General features: G+C 42.0%; 1 protein-coding gene across 1 annotated transcript in view; it reads left to right on the top strand.

Annotated features, from left to right (window-relative positions):
* Positions 1-18104, top strand: part of HTR3B (5-hydroxytryptamine receptor 3B) — a 31370-nt gene extending 13266 nt beyond the window's left edge. Inside the window, exons 3-9 of the mRNA XM_036743945.1 lie at positions 5212-5256; positions 5665-5774; positions 6262-6431; positions 7722-7879; positions 15453-15663; positions 15800-15997; positions 17863-18104. Of these exons, the coding sequence (XP_036599840.1) occupies positions 5212-5256; positions 5665-5774; positions 6262-6431; positions 7722-7879; positions 15453-15663; positions 15800-15997; positions 17863-18104 (1134 nt within the window). The remainder of the gene's footprint in view (positions 1-5211; positions 5257-5664; positions 5775-6261; positions 6432-7721; positions 7880-15452; positions 15664-15799; positions 15998-17862) is intronic.
* The last annotated feature ends 1167 nt before the right edge of the window (positions 18105-19271 follow it).

Here is a 19271-nt window from a genome sequence, read left to right as displayed (position 1 = left end):
CTCAAATTCTACATGTGCAAAAGTGAAATCCATTATCTTTCCTGACTAAATCATCCTGCCTTCCAAACTTCTCAGTTTCTGCTGAGGGTACTACTGTCCTCCAAGTTATCCTGGTTTGCAACCTCAGAAATATCCTTGACTCTCCCCTCTTCCTTATTCCCCCTAGTCAATCAAAGTCTTACAGATTCTACCTAAAGAGTTACCCCCTTTTGATGAGAACATTTTGGCTGCTGAAAAGGGCAGAGAAAGAGTATTTGTGTAAGGAAAAATGACAAAATCAGTTTGGAAAGAAACAGCCTCTCAGGTAAAATCTTGAGTAGAGACTTCTCTGAGGACCTGAGAAATACCCCTTTGGATAAATGTACTACGAACGTCTATTTGAAGCTATTGCACAGACTGAGTTAATGATGGCTGCAGGCATTGTGGTCCATCAGCATGTGACTATTTTCAAAGTTTTCAATTAATAATTGATAAACCATAAATCAATTAACTTTTCAGGGACTATGGGAAGATTACATGAGGACTGCTTGATATTAGAAGTGGTTAGCTGCTTATGATGAGGCCCTGATTTGAGGCATGAAAAAGCCAGAAGGGGAAGAAGGAGAAGGCATAAGAGGGGTAGTAGATGACCAGATAATGATAGGAGCGAGAAAGGAAGCTGAGCCCAGATGGAACTGGGGACAGAAGGCATAGCTGTTGATAGGAGGAGCTGTTTATAGAGAACAGAAGACAGGTGCTGACAGGAGCTGGTCGAAGCTGATAGGCAGGAGCTGCAGCTGTTTTGCTGGGCTGATTGGGAGAAAGGCTGAGGAGCAGTTTTCTCTCAGGTCCTCAAATAGCCTGTGTTTCTCCTCAACATTGAATGAAAGTCTGTATATCTTCTCCAATCTATTTTTCAGTTTTCTTTTCACAAGTGTTCTTTTCTGCCCCCTTTTAGCAACTAAAACATCCATATTTGTGAGAATCAAATGAGATAATATTTGTAAAGTACTTAGCACAAAGCCTGGCATTTAGTAGGTGCTTAATAAATGCTTATTCCCTACCTCCCCCTTATTACCTATGCGAGTTTGGGCAAGTCATTTAATCCTTCCAAACCTCTTTCCTTATCTATAAAACAAGAGATTTGGACTAGATTAACTCTAAGATTCCTTTTAGCTCCTGTGTTCTTATGACTTCTTATTTGGGCTATCGTAATAATCAGTTGGTATCTCTGCTTCTGATCTCCCCTTGTTCCTATTCATCCTTTACAGAGCTGCCAAAAGAACCCCCCCAGTGACACAGGTCTGACTGTGCTTTCTTGCTCAAACACCTTCAGTGATGCCCTACCTCCTCAGCCTGACACTGAAAGTCCTGCACAGTCAGAATCCAACCTACCTTTCCAGCTTTATTTCATTTTATTCCTTTTCATGAAAACTGTATTTCTACAACCCTGATCTTGTTAGTGGTTTCCTAAGCATAGCATTCTATCTCTTGATTCATGGCCTTTGTACCCTGTGCCTAAAATGCCCTTCCTACTCAGCCTTGACTCCTTGAAATCTCTATCTTCCTTCAAGGCTCAGCTCTGGCATCACTTTTTCTGAAAAGTATTCTCTATGCCCCAAGTTATTAGTGCCCTCTCCCTCCTTAAAAAAAAAATCTTTGATTTTACTTATCTGTTAATGTACCTGTCATATCAGCTCAGTAGCGTGAATATAAGCTTCTCAAGAGCATGAACTTCCTTCTTTGTCTTTATAACCCCAAGAGGATATCTAGTATGGTTCTATGCACATAGTTGGCTCTTAATAATGTGTAATTAAATGTTATTTCCTATGCCCGGAATGCCCTTCTTTCCTTTACATCAACCTTTCAAATTTCTACCCATCTTTCAAGGCTTAGTCTTTAAATGCTACCTCGTCCAAAGTCGCTGCTAGTTCCTTCCCCAAACTAAAGTGCTCTCTCTCTGGTCTGAACTACTATAGAACTTGGCTGATACTTTTATAGTTCTTTTCACACATTACTCTGTTATGGTTACTCATGTACATGTCTTATCTCCCCTTGAGAAAAAAAAGACCATGTCATAGTCATCATAATGCCTTTCAATGAAAATGTATCTTTTGCCTTTCTTAGTATCTCCAAGCACTTAGCACAATGCCAGGCACACAGTAGGTACTTAATAAATGCTTATTGACTGACTGAATGAAGAATTGCCATGTCAGTTCCAGTTATTGTCCTTACGTCCATCTTGGCTGCTCTGAACATGTCTTGAAATGGCAGTAGCTCACATTTATATAGCACTTTAAGATTTAGGAAGTGCTTTTCATTCATTTGCTTATCTGTTTGTGAAAAATCTGCATTGTGCATTGGAAGGCTAAGGCCAGGGTTGTTGGTTCAGGAAATGAGTGCTCTCGGAAGCTTCAAAAGACCTGATGCTGTGCAGACTCCACTCAAGCAAGGCCACTCCCAATGTAAACAGAGCTCTTGCTGAATGTGGCCAAACTGCTGATAACTTTTGTTAGCAGTGAAGAACTCATGGCCCAGCTTTCATCCCTGTACCTCACTTCTACTGTGATGGTGTGCCTCCTGTTTTGTTTATATAAAAGACTACAGTCTAGTTTGAGAATATCTGGGTATTATGAATACCTTAGGGAAATCTGATTATAGAGATAATCTACTCAACAGTGAAGAGTTCCAATTTGTTTCTATTGAGTTTTGTCAATTCCAAATCCCAGATACCTTTGTATTCCAGTCCATTGACTAGAGCCTCCCAGCCAGACGTTGAGGCATCTGTTTCTATAGTCTCCGGAACTGGGAAAGATAAATAAGAATGTGGAGGAATTATCTGTATATTTGCTAACCACCAATTTAGATCTAAATAGGCTCCCTCTGTTAGGAAGACTAATGAATTCCAATTCTCTGAAATATCCTTTGCTTTTAACAAGCAAGATGGAAGGTATCTGAAAATAAAAAAAAAAAGATACGCAGGGGAAGAGCTGTGAATAATGCCACCAGAGAACCAATTATGTTCACCAGCTGGCATTGAGAAACTTGTTTCCTTTGACTAAAAGATTTTCGTTTTAGCCTCAAACTCCCTTTTTTGACATTGTGTTATTTGGGTTTGGAGAGATGAAGCCTACCCACCCCCATCAGGCAGGCATTAGGGAAAATCCTCGAAAGTAAAAGCAATTGAGCAGAGAAGTGGGCAAGAAGAGAGAAATGAAGTAAGGCACCATCACTGCAGACAATCAAGAATCTAATGGATAAAATAATTGTGAGAATGAAGCAACACAATGAAGGGACCCCTCTCCCCATCCTCATGACTCTTTGATTTGATGAAGGAACTTTTCCAACTTCAATTAAAGGTGAAAGAGGAAAAGGTCAACATGAGCATTTGATCGATCATTTCTTCTGAATAAGGGGCTGTCAAGAGACAGACTAAGAATTTAAGTACCTTGAGGATGAAATTCTCAAGAGGCCCTAAAGTTAACTTCTAGGTCTCCCAACAATGATTACAACATTAGACCTCATTCTCTCCAGCTAGGGAGTTTCTTCATTGCAAAACGGAGCTAGAATTAAAACCTCCATTCTTATGCTTTCATGGGGAAGTGTGCAAGGACATTCCATGATCCCCAAGCTGATGGGAATGACAATGAGTTATCCTCACCTGGTCTGAGCTTTAATAAAGGCCTTATCTCAACTGCCAGGACATGAGCTGAGCCTATCTTGGCTAAGAGTCACCCTCTATAGTGCTACAAGCTGTTCCACTGGGAATTACTGATGAATTCAATCCTTTCCTATTGTATAATGCTAGAGAACAGGTCTCCAAAACATGACTGTCTCAAAGCATCCATTTAGTGGCCATGAAAGGCTGCAAACATGATCCATCCAGACTGACCTTTGTGTAGATACTAAAGCAAGGCATCCTCACATCTGCTTAAAATCCTATCTTTTCCCCCTTCCTCTGAAAGGTTTCAGCAACAGCTCTCCCATCTGCTTAACGGCAAAGGGGACTTCAGTTTTCCAGATTATTATATTAACTTCAAATGACAACTACACCAAGTGAAGTTGGGGGTAGGGAAGAGGACAACGACAACACACTGCTGTATGACCGATTTCATGCTTTCAATCCAGGAAAAAAAAAACCTAGTAAAGGCCGATTGCCAGTTGCTTTCATAGCACTAACACAAGAGCTATGATTTGTTATTTACTGAGAACTGGCATGCCCTAAACACCATACAAAACAAAGGAAGACTGGGCTCTTGCCTATCTCAATGGTTCCTGGGCTTTGAGCCAAGATCAGACCACAAAATAACAGTGGGAAACGAAAACAGCAGGTTAGAATGTGTACAAAAGAGGACTTTACATTTCATGTTTCTTCATCTTGGATTTTGTTTTTCTTTTCCTATTTTCTTCTCTCTAAAGCTACAGCCTTCATTAACAGCTTATCATTGAGAGGCAAAACAAAGACATGAGTTCGTGAAGATCCCTTTAACTGCAAATATCTGTCCTCCACCCATACATTCCCCTAGAAACTCTTTCAAGACTGTTGACTATTTTTCCTCCCCCTCCTCACTGCTCCTCTTGTCCCAACCCCTGGCAGCCTGGCAATTTTAGGATTCTCTTCACTGGAGTCCATATTGAGAGATAGTCGTTTTTAAAGATGATCACTGACTCATTGCAGGCCTCAGGGAATTGCATTTGTCATGTCATCTACAATATACTTTATTTATGTTCAGCCCATTCAGCCTCTTTTAGGAGCAGGAAAATCCATACATAGTGTGACTTAATATGAGTAACTGCCTGTACCAATTGAAACAACATACTTTAAAAGATTATGAATAATATCTTGATTACAAATAAAAGCTCAGTCTCATATTTTTAGCCCAGGACTGACTAAGAATATATATTATTCTTCATTCTGATTAATGGCAGAGTAACTAATTAGAGTGGAAAAGAAACTAGTGATTCGTTCGGAGTGTCAAGTGCAGTCAAAGTGCCATTTTGTCACAGATAACATAGTAAAACTCATAGAGACAGGTGTGCATAATAAATGGGAACTTAAGAGAGCCAAGAAGAGTCGAGGTGATGCTTAAAAAATCAGGATTGCTTGGTGAGATTTGATTTCTTTCCTCCTAAAATGACATACCATTGAACTAGGTCTTTGATTTATTGACATTCTGAGTTTTAATGCAATATTCAAGTGTTTCTTTCTTTCTTTTCTTTTTGACTCTGCAGGATGCACAGAATCAAAAACTAAAGACTAGTGTGTGGTACCAAGAGGTAACTAGCCATGTTTCCTTCTATTCATGCTGGAATCCTGATCTAGAGCTGACATAAAAACATAATTATCCTAATAAAGAATATACATCATTCACTTATTATGTATCCTTACTTCTTGGATGTAGTGCTTGGCACATAGTAGACACCTAATAAGTGCTTACTTGTTTGATATGATTATCCAGGGCTTAAATGCCAAACTTACCTTATTGAATTCCATATGAAATATATGTTTACTATTTCTGGTTTAGGGCTAGACACCCTCTTTATGATTGGTGTTGAGTTGGAAGGAAAGGGGAGAAATCTGCTTACTTTATCAATAGATAGCACCCAGGGGTTATCAATCTAACCTTCTTCTCTGCTCTTTAGCAATGCTATGTTATGACAAGTTTCTTTTCTGACTCCTTACAGATTTGGAATGATGAGTTTTTAGCCTGGAACTCCAGTATGTTTGATGGAATAGGAGAAATATCCCTTCCACTGAATGCCATCTGGGCCCCAGATATCATCATCAATGAATTGTATGTAGAATTGGTTCTATTTCCGTGGGGCATAGACTGGTTGGAGTAATCAGACCAATGGCTATTTGTTTGCATTCTAAGTCACCTTATTATTGTTTCTGAATTTGAGCCAATGCTATGTTATCATGTATCTATAGGAGAGAAAGAATTTTAGAATTGAAGTGGACCTTAAATATAGTGAGTTGACTTCATGTGAGATAAACATTTAAGTATGGATGTTTGAGTTACTATATGAATAGGATTATTGCCCTCTGAGACTAAAATAGCACTAAAATAGAGCTACAGAGAAAAACTCCTGAGAATGTCATTACTGAGGCCACTGCCAGTACTGAATCATGCCAAGAGAAATATCTATCTCTTTCTGCTTTATGGAGGTCAGTCATGGGTGTCATGGCCAGTACTGAGCAGCCCTCCCTTAGTAGAATTAGGACTGTGTAACCAACCCAGCCTATCTATTCAACAGCAAGTTCTCTTGTGTTTTATGTAGCGTGGACATTGAAAAATCGCCTGATCTTCCCTATGTTTACGTGAACTCATCTGGGACCATTAAGAGCAATAAGCCCATCCAGGTGGTCTCTGCATGCAGTTTGGAGACATATGCTTTCCCATTTGATACACAGAACTGCAGTCTAACCTTCAATAGCATCCTGCACACAGGTAAACCTAGAGAGATGGGGTCTGCTACCTGGAAAATGTTCTTATGGAGAGAACATATGCCAAAGTGAAAACAGCTGACATCTGTCATTGCTTGACTTTATCCTTGTCATTAGTTGGTTTATTCAATTGAATTCAATTCAGCTTAACTCAACTTGCTTATTAAGAACCCAATCTTTTCAAGACACACTGTGCTGGGTGTCCAGAAAAGAAACAATGAAAACAACACAACCCTGTTTTTACAAAGCTAACATTTTATTGGGCAGTAGAGTATGTGGAGAGGATGTGCCATATGTTAAATAAGTATAATACAGGGTAGAAAGCAATGCGAGGGAAGGATAGATCTGGGCCAAGTGCTGTAGCAAAGCTTTAGGAAGGAGCAAAGAATTTCCAACTGCAAGGCAGAGCCTTAGAGGAAGAGAAGAATTTCAACAGGTAGAGATAAGGACAGAGGGCAATCTAAGTCTGGGACATAGTTTGCCTACACAGATTCAGAAATGTGGGAGAAAACATGGAGTTTTGAGTCCTGTTTGGCTGGACTATGTGAAGCAGAGTTGTGAAAGTAAGGCTGGAGAGGCTGGTTGGAGCTAGAAAAAGAAGGCCCTGGAGTCCTGGTTGAAGAGCTTGTACTTTATCCCATAAGCAATGAGGAGCCACTGAAGGCTTTAGAGAAGGAGAGCAGCATGGTCAGATTTACGTAATGGGAAGATTACTTTGACAGCTTCATGAAGTGTATAGAAGAGGACCACTGGTGTTAGAGTCAGAACACCTGGGTTCAAATCCCGCCTCTAATGCTTCCTACTTATATGACCTTGGCAAGCTATTTAACCTCTCTTGGCCTCAGTTTCCTCATCTGTAAACTGATGACATTGTACTAGCTGACCTTGGAAGTCCCTTCTCTCTCTAGATCTATTAGTCTACGATCCTAGTTCTGCTATGAGTCAAGCCTGGGAGTATCTATCTGGTCCCTAGGGTTGCCTACACTGCCTCTGATTTGGGAGTTATGATGATGTAACTTTTATCTCTAGAAGTAGGTTGTAGGGAGGCTATAGTGCCAGCCCTAACAATCTGTGGATTACAGGACCCAGCTCTCATCCTCACTGGTTTTTTGTGGCTATTTTCACCCAGTATTCAAAACAGGGAGACACAACTTGAGGTATGTAATATGGAGCCCAATATAAATGACAGTGTGAATAGTAGCAAATGGCAGTGAAAGGCAGGATTGCAATAAAGAGGGCAGGCTAGAGAAGCCTCTCTTACTATGTGAAGACCAATGGTTTCTGTTGTTTCCAGTGGCAGATTTAGATCTTGCCTTGCTGAGGAGCACAGACGACATCAAGAAAGACAAAGAGATGTTCATGAATGATGGCGAATGGGAACTCCTTTCTATGCCTTCAACCTACCAAGTCATACACAGTGAAGCTGGCGACTTTGCACAGATTCAGTTTCATGTAGGTCCTTTCCTCTTGATGCTCATTTTCTCTTTGTAATGTTCTATTTTGGGGGAAGGAATCCCCAAGTTTCTCCTAGATGGAGTGGTTAGGCACTGTGGCTATGCAAAGTTCTGGAGACTCACTTTTATCCTGGAGCCTCAGGTTCCAGCCACAGGGCCTGGAGTGATGCACTCATTCTCTCAGGTACAGGCAGCCTATAAACAAACAAAGGGACTGAGAGAGTACATTTTTTAGACAGTATAAGAATGAGAAGGGGAGATCTGGGCCTAGGAAATGAATGAATCAATCAACTCACTATGGTCTTGATTCTCAAAGCTTTTCAATACTGCTTTAGCAAGAACAAAGATACCATAGACTAATTAACTGCCTAGTACATTCCTCAAAATCCTCATTGAAATGAATGGGGAAAATAGGATCTCCTTGAAATAGGATCTCCTACCAATATATAGAATCATCCTCTATGGAAAAAATAAATAGTCAATTATCTCATTCCCTATAAATTACAAATTTCATATGATTTGCATTCATACTATAAAGGACCAGTTGACAGAGACCCTCAAGAGATGCATCTCGAGAGGCAGACCGTGTGTATTGGAAAGACCTTTGGCTGTGGTGTCGGCAGTCCTTAGTTATAATTCTGACTCTCCACCTACTACCTGTGTGAACATAGGCAGCTCATTCACCTGCCTCAGATTCCTCATCTGTAAATAAGGAGATTAGACTAAATAACCTCTCTGGTCTCCCCCAGCTCCAGATCTAGGATCCTGTGGCCCTAGGAGGGTACAGTGGTCCTCACTGACTGTCATCACACCACTAAGGGGTGCTCATGATTGTATGTTAACGTGGAAATTTACCCAGCAGGGGAAACCGTAAGGTGAGGATGTTCAGGGGGAGAATTGAAACCTATTTCTTTGGGGAGTGCTGTGATAAAAAGGCAGCCTGCTTGCACATCCCATGGAATGATTTACAGCTTGCCCTGTTAGCCACCCTAGAGCCCACTATGTTCCTATATCTGGGTGTCCTCCCAAAATACATAGCCACATGGGAAAGACTAGCCCCAGCCTATTAGCATTTAGGAGAGCTCTGTGTCAGAACGGCTTGTTGAGAGGGGTGGATGGATTCTTCACGGCAAGAGAGGTAATAGAACTGACCAAAAAAATAGAGCTGTGAGCAATGCTGCATACTAGACCTATTCACCATGCCGGCAAAATGCACTCAGCAAGAAACCATCCCCTTCAGACTTAGAAGGCAGACTAAACCTGGGAGCACCTGCAAAAGCTCCTGGTTCCAGTGAATATCCAGATCTCAAGAGAGAAAATACCCACAATGACTTAGAGCAATGTTCAGAACACATCTACCACAAGTTATTGAGGAATGCCCTCAGATTTCCAAATATACTCAACAGAGCACCAGTTAAGCCCAGGAACTGCCTACTTAAGTATGTGTGTATTCTCCCTTCCCTTACCACACATACAACAAATATTTATTGCATATACAGAACTTATGACCTAACTAATACATGAGGCCACTTGTGATCATGGCAACCCCTCTTCTAGCAGCAAGTTTGTATTCTGCCTTGCTTTCCTCTATTTTCTTAGCAAAGACTGCACTGGGGCCTACTTGTCCACCTCTTTTGCTAGAAAAAGGAAAAAAGGAAGCTTTTCCTTGCCTTTATTTTGATGAGTTTCTTGGATAAGAGTAAACACCTCATTAATTTTAAAGATATCAGCCTGCAAACATTATTAATGCAGCCCGAATAATGGAGAGCATTAAAGGGAAATGCACAGGACTAACACGTGCCAGGTGGAACAGTCACCTATCAAGCGCTCCAGAGAATGATGCACACACCATTACCTACACTGCATGAAGGAGACAAACAAAGACAAAGACAGGGCCAGCACGCTGAGAAATACACAGGCGCAGAGCCTCCGCAAAAGCAGTAATCATTTGTAATTCTATCCAACCCTTTCACCCCAGCTCTCAGTGCCTTAGTAGAGAATTTTAAGAGTTTTACTTCCATTTTTCAGATGAGAAAACTGAGGCACAAAGAGTTTGCACAAAGCAGTAATGCCCATTCTTGATTTCAGGAGTCTTGCCCACATCTTCTTCCCTGACGGCCCCACTGTAATCTTTTCTCTTTGTATGCATTGCCAAGGTATGCTGAGGAAAAAAAAAGAGCAGTTCAGACACTTTTCTAAACTTTTTTTCCCCTGAAGCTGCTTTGCTCCAAAGACCAAGACAGAACCCTCCCAGTTAAGGGAGAAAACTTCTAGGGTACAGTGGAAAAGAATAGAGCCATTCTCATGGAATGTGTGGTTCTGATTCTAGGATGGGTAGGCTAATCAGAGGGCCTATAACTTTAATTAAGATTTGAGGTTGATTCATTATTAGATACTTTAATCTCCTTTAATCTCCCATGCCCCCTTACTTGTTGCACTCCCATTATACACTGAATCTTGTAATAAATTCATAGAATCAATCATACCTTTATGAAAAAGTTAAATAACTAAGGTATTTAGATCCATCCTGCAGTGTGGGGACTTCAACATCCCATGGCCTATAAGACAAGGCCCCAGTGTCTCTTCACTCTGTAGAGCAGAACAAAGACCCTCAGCTCCATGATACTGCTATACTGCAAGGAGGAGAGAACACCAGGTGGAGGGAGACAAATGGAGCCCTGTGCTGGAGGGTCATCTGAAAGAGTAGGCCAGTTTTCCTTCTAATCTAATCACTCTCTTCTACCCCAACTATTGTCACACAGTAGGGGATATGAAGATGAAGATGGGGGAGCAATAATCTATTGCAAATGTGCTACCCCTTCTGTACACTGTTGCTGTTTGCACTGAATCAAAGTAGCTAAAAGTCCAGATCCCAGCCAATGGTGCAATCATATCTGTTGGCTCCACAACATGTACTGTTTATTAGAGGGGGCAGATGATGCTTTGAAGTCAGGGCTACTTTCGGCAGGGGGCCCAGAGCACAAATATTTCTTCCAAGAAGGTTGTCTCTGAAGATCCTGGGACTGTTCCAACAACCATAGGAGGGGAAATATCCTTCAGTACTTTATTGGATGTACTGGTTCCCAGGAACAACAGGGAAAGCAATCAATTCCTGTATGGCAGGGGTATTTTCTGTTTGTTTTGTTTTGTTTCATTCTTAAGAAGAAGAAGAAGAAACGAGGGAATTCTAATTTGATAGAGGAAGGGGTAGCTCTGGGCCCTCAGCACTGAACCAAGTCCAGACAATTACACTCTGATTTATGGTACCTAAGTGGGGAAAGGGGATCACTCTCCTTTGTTCCCTTCCAGAGGCAGATATGCATCACTCTGCAGATAAGATGTCTCACAAATCTAACAAGAGAGCTTCCTCCTCTCTCTAAATCCTGGGGTACCCTTAGCTCCCTCAACAAGTGATGAAGGAATAATTATAAACTTTAGAAACCTTCTCTAATGTCACTTTAATTAGGCACGGAATCCTAGTTATCATATAATATTTGTGGATTGCTGATTATATGTTTAGCAAGGGATTTAATAACATGGAAAGAAACTTAAATTGTGTCCAGTGGGATCAATTTTCTCTCTCTGTGGGAATGGAGGAGGAGACAGTCCTCAAGATATGAGGAGAAAAGCACCCCTGAGTCAGATCTTGCTCAACCTACAGGCCAGATCCATGGTGTTCCCACTTAGGGGCACAGAGGAACTTACCTGAGTGGCAGTAACTTTCCCAGAGCTCTCCAAAATTGGAATGTCGGGGAGGGGGATGGGAAGGGAGGGAAATCGCTTCCGTACGGAGCGTGAATCTGGGCGTCAAAATTCCAACTATGTCATAAAGACGGTCATGCAAAATTAAGTACTGGTGGGGTCTACCATCAAGGAGGCAATTAGAGGCTAACCTTGGGGCCTATTCCATCTCCAAGGAGCTCTCGGCACACACGTTCTGAATTAGATTGATCTCTTTCATTAACATCAATAGGCTCCAAATACCTTTGTGTACTTATTATTACCTGGCTTTAATGGATAATGAAATTGTGGCATAATATTGCTAACACCTGAAGGGTGTCTAATGGAGAACATGGACTGAAACTAAAGTGCTTTCTCTTCCTTTCCTGCAGAATTTAAAGGCACCGGCTCCTTTAGTCCATTAGAAATGATGGGCTCTGGGTGGTGATGGATCCAGAAAGAGTAGCTCCTCACTGAGCCAAATTTGGTACCACTTCCCACCCATCCCAGGGTCAGGTTAGATGCTTCCTGTGTGTTTGTCCTAGGGTGCAGTAGCTCTCAGAGGATCTTATCTCAGCAAGTCAGCTTTCTTTTGAGATCATTCTATACTCCCACTCCATGGAGACTGAAAGCAGGCTCAAGCTCAGACTCTCTGGACTGGACAGGACAGGACCCCCAGATGTTAGCCTAGTCCCCCTGACTCCATAGACGGAGAGTGATTCCACACCAACATAAATCCAAACACATTATCCCCAAAGATGGCAGTTTTCATCTAATGATCTGGGAGTCATGGTTCTCATTTAAAGTTTATAGCAAAACCTAGGTTTGTTCTTCATTTACTTACCACTATCTAGCTTTGCAAAGTTGGTTTTTTTTCCCCCCTCTCCTGCCAGAATTGATTCTAGGGGCAGTCAGGATGGCAGCAATGAACTACATGTCCTGTATCCTTCCAACACTGCTCCCTTTGTATCCTGTCAAGATCCATGTATGATTCCCTCTTTGGTAAGACTTCTCCACCTCTGGAATTGTAGCCACTTGAAATCATACCTGCCACCCCTTTGTTCTGGTCCTGATTTACCCTGCAGTCTTCTGCTTCTACGATAATTGACTATGGACCCACTGAGCATGCACCACGCAGACCCCTGCATGGGCAATTAGAATAATTCTGACAACTAGGGCTGACCCAAAGACTTTTCTCAGAGTGCTTCACGGTTTTAACCTCATTTGTTCCCACAACCTTCTCTCCAATGGAGACAAAGTTCGTTACACTAATAGGATCCTAGGTCTAGAACTGAAAGGGGCTTGGAAGTCTGCCAGTCCAACCTTCTCATTTGGAAGATGGGGAAGCTGAGGCACAGAGAAGTCAAGTAATTTGCCCAAGGTTACACAGGTAGTAAGTGGCAGAATTGTGATTCAAAATCGAGTCCTGTGACTCCTCCTTCAGCACTTTTCCATTATATCACACTGCCTCCCTCTTGGAATAAAAGGATAGCCTGAGACCCAGAGAGTTTAAAAGATCCACTGACAATCAGTCAGCTAACCAGCAGCTAAAGAAGAATTTGAAATTCTCTGCCCTTGACTCCTCCCTAGCACATAAGTATCTTGCCTCTTTCTTGTTTTCCTTTGTATGAATTCCAGCTGAATCACTGGGAGATTTCTTCAGCAATCCAACACCTATAACTGAATCACTGGAGATTTCTTGCCTTCGTCAATCAGAAGAAGTAGGCTCATCTGGAGTTATAGCTTAGATGCTTTTCCATCGTCCCATTAGGTCAGCCCTCTGGCCAAAGCCGTCATAGTTCTAGTATCTCCCAGAAACATGGGTGTGGGACTTTATTGAAAAGCCTTTTTATGCTCTTGAACATCTTAGCTCCCTATCCTCCCTATTCCCTTCTCCTGTCATCAACATGAACTGCAGCTTGCTGATGTAAACAGGAGAGGTACAGGTTGAAAACAGTTAAATTTGTTGCTGTTTTCTTGGCTGCTCTTTGTGGAAACAGGTTTTAACCAAATCATTTCAAAGTGGTGAATGAATGTCTCTGCTTTAGATATTCAGAGCCAATTGTGTTTAGTGTTAAAAAAAATCAAAAACAAAGCCCAATAACCACTAGGCTACAATCAGCCAAATGATTTTGGCCTGTCTAGCTTACAGAACTGAGATCCACTCCCATAACCAATGGCTGATGAGGCTGATCAATGAGGTGGTGCCTCTGTCTAATGCACTGAGCTCTTCCCCCTCTTCCGTCAGTCTTGCCCTGCCTTCAGTATTCTCCCAGCTCAGTTCTAACCTCCACCCCACCCAATTCAGGTTTTTTTTCTCCCTCTGAGCTCACTTCTCAAAGAAAACACTATGATTTCGGAGGGGCTGTATACTAACAGGAGAAACAAGTCGGGCCAAGAATCATGACACTTTCTGACATTTCCTTCTGTTGTCTCCATGGGCAGCTGGCCCAGAATCTCAAGACTCCTCTGACTGAGAGGAACCTTGAGAGATCATCTGATCCTTTTTTCTGATGCTTTAAAAAGCCTACCTTAAGTCATTCCAGACAGATGAAAATCCGCCCTGTTTTTAAAAAATTCCCTCAATCCCTGTGCCAGGAAATGAGATTCAATAATAGTTAGCAATAATAAACAACAACCATTACAATCCTGTTTGCCAGGAAGTTCTTTGTCATTCAATTCCAATTCCAGAATTTTTTTATTGAATATCTACTTTATGCCTATCATTGCGCCATTGGGAATATACAAAGATTTATATAATAACAGTGGACATTTTAAAGTTTGCAAAGCAAACTTCATTTGAGCTTCACAATAATCCTACCATGGGTAGGTGCTACAGGTATTATCACCTCCCTCATTTTAAAGTCAGAGATGTTAAGTGACTAATCTGGGGTCACACAGCCATTGAGTCTAAGAGACAGGATTTAAACCCAGGTTTTGCTGGTCCCAACCCAGGGTTCTATCTACTATGCCCTGCTGCCTCTCAAATCAGTACTTAAGAACACTACATGTAATTCACGAAATTTTCATTGACAGTTTTCAGGTCTAATGTTCATGAAATAATTACAGCATATAAACAGCTAGCATTTATATAGCACTTTAAGGTTTGCAAAGCACTTTACAAATATTATCTCATTTGGTCCTCACAACAATTCTGGATGTTCGTGATAAGGAAACTAAGGCAGATAGTACTTAAATGACTTAATAAGAGTAAGAATGATAGCTAACATTTATATAATGCTTACTATGTACCAGGCACTGTGCTAACCCCTTTACAAACATTATCTCATTTGGTCCTCAAGATAACCCTGGGAGGTAGGTGCTATTATTATCCCCATTTTACAAATGAGGAAACTGAGGCAAACAGAGATTTAAGTGACTTGCCCAGGGACACACAGCTAGCAAATATCCAAGACTGAATTTGAACTCAGGTCTTCCTGACACCAAATAAACTGTCCTATCCACTGTGCTGCCTAGATGCCTTGATAGCACAGTTGTCAAGGAACCAGACGTGGTTTCCTTATTAGGAGTGCCCTATATGGAAGAAATGATAGATCTAGTCCAAATACCTTCCCCCAACCCTAATCCTTTGAAACTTCCTATTTTTCCTAACCTTGGAGTAAGGTCATACACATTTCTAAAAGAGAAATAAAGAAACTTTCAAACTCTGAAAAAACTTAGGAGCTCAGGGTGGTGTTAGAGGAGAAGCCTTTGACCAACAAACATCATTTAGTTAAAAGGACTATCCCCCTTCAGGTTGTTGATTCCATAACCGTGGTTGTGGATAGGCAGGATAGAGTGAGGGGAACCCAGGAGGGAGTCATGCTACTTGATTCCTTTTCTCTTCCCAGGTGGTGATTCGGAGACGACCATTGGCCCATGTGGTAAATCTGTTGATTCCCAGCATCTTCCTCATGCTTGTAGATTTAGGCAGCTTCTATCTACCCCCAAGCTGCCGCACCAGGATCATTTTCAAGACCAACATCCTGGTGGGCTACACAGTCTTCAAGGTCAACATGTCTAATGAGGTACCCAGGAGTGCAGTGAGCACACCTTTGATTGGTGAGTAGTCTTGAGGCTACAAGAGAGCTAACTTTTCTGCCACTCAACAAAAATTTAATGTTATTTTTTAATTTGGAAAAGGAAGAGGGACTGTATCTTTCTGCTAACCCTACCTCTGCCTGACCCCCTTTTCTAGGTGTCTTCTTCACAGTCTGTATGGTCTTCCTGGTTCTCAGCTTATCTAAGACTATCCTTCTGGATAAGTTCCTCCATACAGAAAGAAGCAGTAGGCAGAACCATCCCCTCTTTTGTTTCCAAAGGACTTCTGAGGCTAGACCAGTGGACAGTTCCCATCTGACCAGAACCTCTTTGATCGTGGCTGATTCCCCAACAGGTAGGTGAGAAGCCTGGAGTTTCCCAGTGCTTCATTTTTATCGCCATCAATTCACATTGATGGAACACCTAAGGGCATCATGGATCTTTGCTAGGGATTTTAGATCTATAAAATACTCTCATGGCTCCAGCTCAAGCAACCATCCCAGAACCTAAAGGTCTATCTGCTCCATCCACCTGATCCCCTTTCTAATCAGTCTCATTTGGACTAGAAAATAGGCTTCTATGGTTTGTGCCTTATCTGTTAGATCTGTGGTTCTTAACATGCGGTCTGTGAATTTGTTTTTAAGTATTGTAATACATTGTATTCCAATACAAGTGATTTCATTTGTTATTCTATGAATTTTAATTTGTACATTAAAAATATTATCCTGGGAAGGTGTCTATAGAGCTTTATTAGACTGCCAAAGAGGTTCATGGCACCCTAAAAGTTAGGAATCCCTACTTTAGTGAGTAAAAGATATATCTTTACAATCTAAAGTACCTAAGCTTTTAATTCCAAAGCCTTAGATTTGCTATTCACTTAATGTGACAAAGCAAGGTAGTCTTCCTGTCCCAGTAGTCCTCCCAATGTCCCTAGGGCTCTAAATGGGACAAGTCGAGTTGGCCCCCAAGCCCATGAAACCTATTCCCCTCAATTTGGCCTAGATGCCCTCAGATGTGCCATTGTAACTCTGGCATTTCCCTCATTTAAATCAATTCAGCAAAGAGCTATGAAGCACCTACTATGTGGAGGGCACTTTGCTAGGTGTTAGGAATACAAAGATAAAAGTGCCCTTGCCCTCAAGGAATTTATAAACTAATTATGGAGGAGGATGGTTTATTCACATTCTCAGATAAGTATGGTAGAGGCAGAAAGTGATAAGGGCAAGGGGAGGTCCAGACAAAGTGGTACAAGAAATTTGAGGAGGATGTGACAAGGAAAGGGTTGGTAGAGAAGGTAGCACTGGAACTAGTCTTTGAAGGAGGAGAATTTCAACAGTTGGAGATATGTAAGGAGTACTTTGCGAGAATGGGCATAAGAGTGAGTGAATGAAAAGAGGCAGAAGGGAGAACAAGATCAGGGCATAGTTAGGAGTCCAATATGGCTGGACTGTAATGTGTGAAGGAGAGTGGAGAAAAATAAGCCCAGAAAGAGAAGCTGAAGCTAGATTTTTCAATCCCAAGTGAAAGAATTGCATTTTATCATTTAGGCCAGGGCTGTCCAACCTTAGGTTTTTATTGAAACAATAGACAATGTATTTTGATTTGCCATTTTAGTGAGAGCTCTGCGGTAGCTGGGCTTCCTTTACTAAAGCATTTATGTAAATTTCTATGCTTGTAGGCGGGCTGCACAGCATTTTGGACAGCCCTGATTTAGGCAATTAGGAGCCACTAGGGGGGTTTTGGTTGCAAGAGTGACATGGTGAGAGCTGTGCATTAAGAAAAATTACTTTGGCAAGATTGGAGACGAGATTGGAATGGGGAGAAATTAGAGGCGAGGAGACCAGGCAAGAGGCTATAACAATAGTCTAGCAAAAGGTCACAAAGATCAGAATTATAATAATGGCAGTGTGAGTGGAGAGAAGAGAAGAGATACAGTGGAGAGAGAATGAACAAGACATGGTAGATTATTTGGAAATGGGAAGTGAAAGGAAGGGAAGAATCAAAGATTGCTCCCAGGATAATGTCTAAGCTGAATGCTAATTAATAGTACACATGGCAATTTTATCTTCATTCTTCCCGGCTTCACCCCCTTCCATCGGGGGTGAATGTTCTTCCCCCACTGCTTTTCTCAAAACACCTAAGTTCCAGGTCTTAACCTTGAAGGGAAAACTGAATCTTGACAATCCTAACTTAATAGATTGTTTTCTCCCATCATTTCAGATGTTCCTCCCTGTCAAGAGCACCAGATCCAGGCGGGGTTTCTGGAGGAGGCCCTGGCCCAGCTCCAGTCCATCGGCTCCTGCATTCAGGCTCTGGACCAGACTGCCCAACAGGAGGCTTCGTGGCTTACAATCCTGTACCAATTTGACAAGCTTTTGTTCCGGGGTTACCTCCTGGTTCTGGGAGTGTACACCATCACACTTTGCTCCCTGTGGGCAGTGTGGAGCTCTCTGCCAGACTAGTTAGGCCAAGTTCATAGTATACACACCTAAGGTGTGTGTACGGGGGTTGGGGGAGGGGAGACTGGGTGGGGAGGGAGAAGGAATGGGCCACAGGGCCCTAACCTGCTCTATTGTCTATTTCCATTTACCACAAATGGTTTTTTAAGAGCAGGAGAAATAATGTAGGCTAGCATAAGGCACATTGGCTCTGGAGTCAAAGGACCTGGGTTCAGATCATGCCTCTGGCACTAACTACCTATAGAACCCTAACCATTTATCCTCTAGCTATAAAATGAGGGGGTTAGACTAGATAGCTTCTCTACCCCTTCCAGATCTATTTGTTGTTCAGTCGTGTCTGGCTCTTCATCACCCTGTGGACCATCCTGTCCTTGGGGTTTTCTTGGCAAAGATACTGGGATGGTTTATCATTTCCTTCTCCAGTGGATTAAGGTAAACAGAGGTTAAGTGACTTGCCCAGGGTCATACAGCTAGTAAGTGTCTGAGGCTGGGTTTGAACTCTAACATTCCTGACTCCAGGCCCAGCCCAATCTACAGCTATGCTCAAAAATCATTCCATCTCTCTTTCGTATCTGTGTAATTTAGGTTCCAGTGCCCTTCTGCGGCACACTAGCCTTCCTACCAACCCTGGTCCTCATAGTTGATCAAGTGCCTTTTAGGTCTGAATCTGCAACAATTAATATCCATATTAGTGATTCTTTCTAGACATCTCACTGTCTTAAATTCCTTTGAGCCCCCTACCTTTCTGGATCACTCAGCCTCACTCAACTCCAGGCCTGGTTCACCTTCACTATCCAGTGCCTTTGATCTAGTGCTGGCTTTTGCCGAACGTTAGTTGTTGGAGTCAATCCAGGAACCCAGGTTGCATGGATTGATCAATTAACCAAAGGCCCATTTATTGAGCCTACTGTGCTCAGCACAGTGGAGGCTACAAGGGTGGCTAAGAAAGGGTCCCTGCCCCAAGCACCCAGCCTTCTTTCCCTTCCCCCTTAGGCTTTTATCCATTCCCACTCGTCCTTTAGAGTAGGAAAGGAGTCCTGGTTACTCAGCACCTGAACTGCAAGTTTTCCCTCCCTTCCTCCAGTCTCTCATCCCTTCAATACACACAACTGCTAGTTATTTTTCTCAAAATGCTATGTTAATTGGGCTGTTCCCATGCATGGCAATCTT

The sequence above is a fragment of the Trichosurus vulpecula genome, chromosome 2 (genome assembly GCF_011100635.1).
Source record: "Trichosurus vulpecula isolate mTriVul1 chromosome 2, mTriVul1.pri, whole genome shotgun sequence".
NCBI classification, from domain to species: Eukaryota; Metazoa; Chordata; class Mammalia; order Diprotodontia; family Phalangeridae; genus Trichosurus; species Trichosurus vulpecula.
Note: the sequence above shows the minus strand (reverse complement) of the source record. Positions and strands in the feature narration are given on the sequence as shown.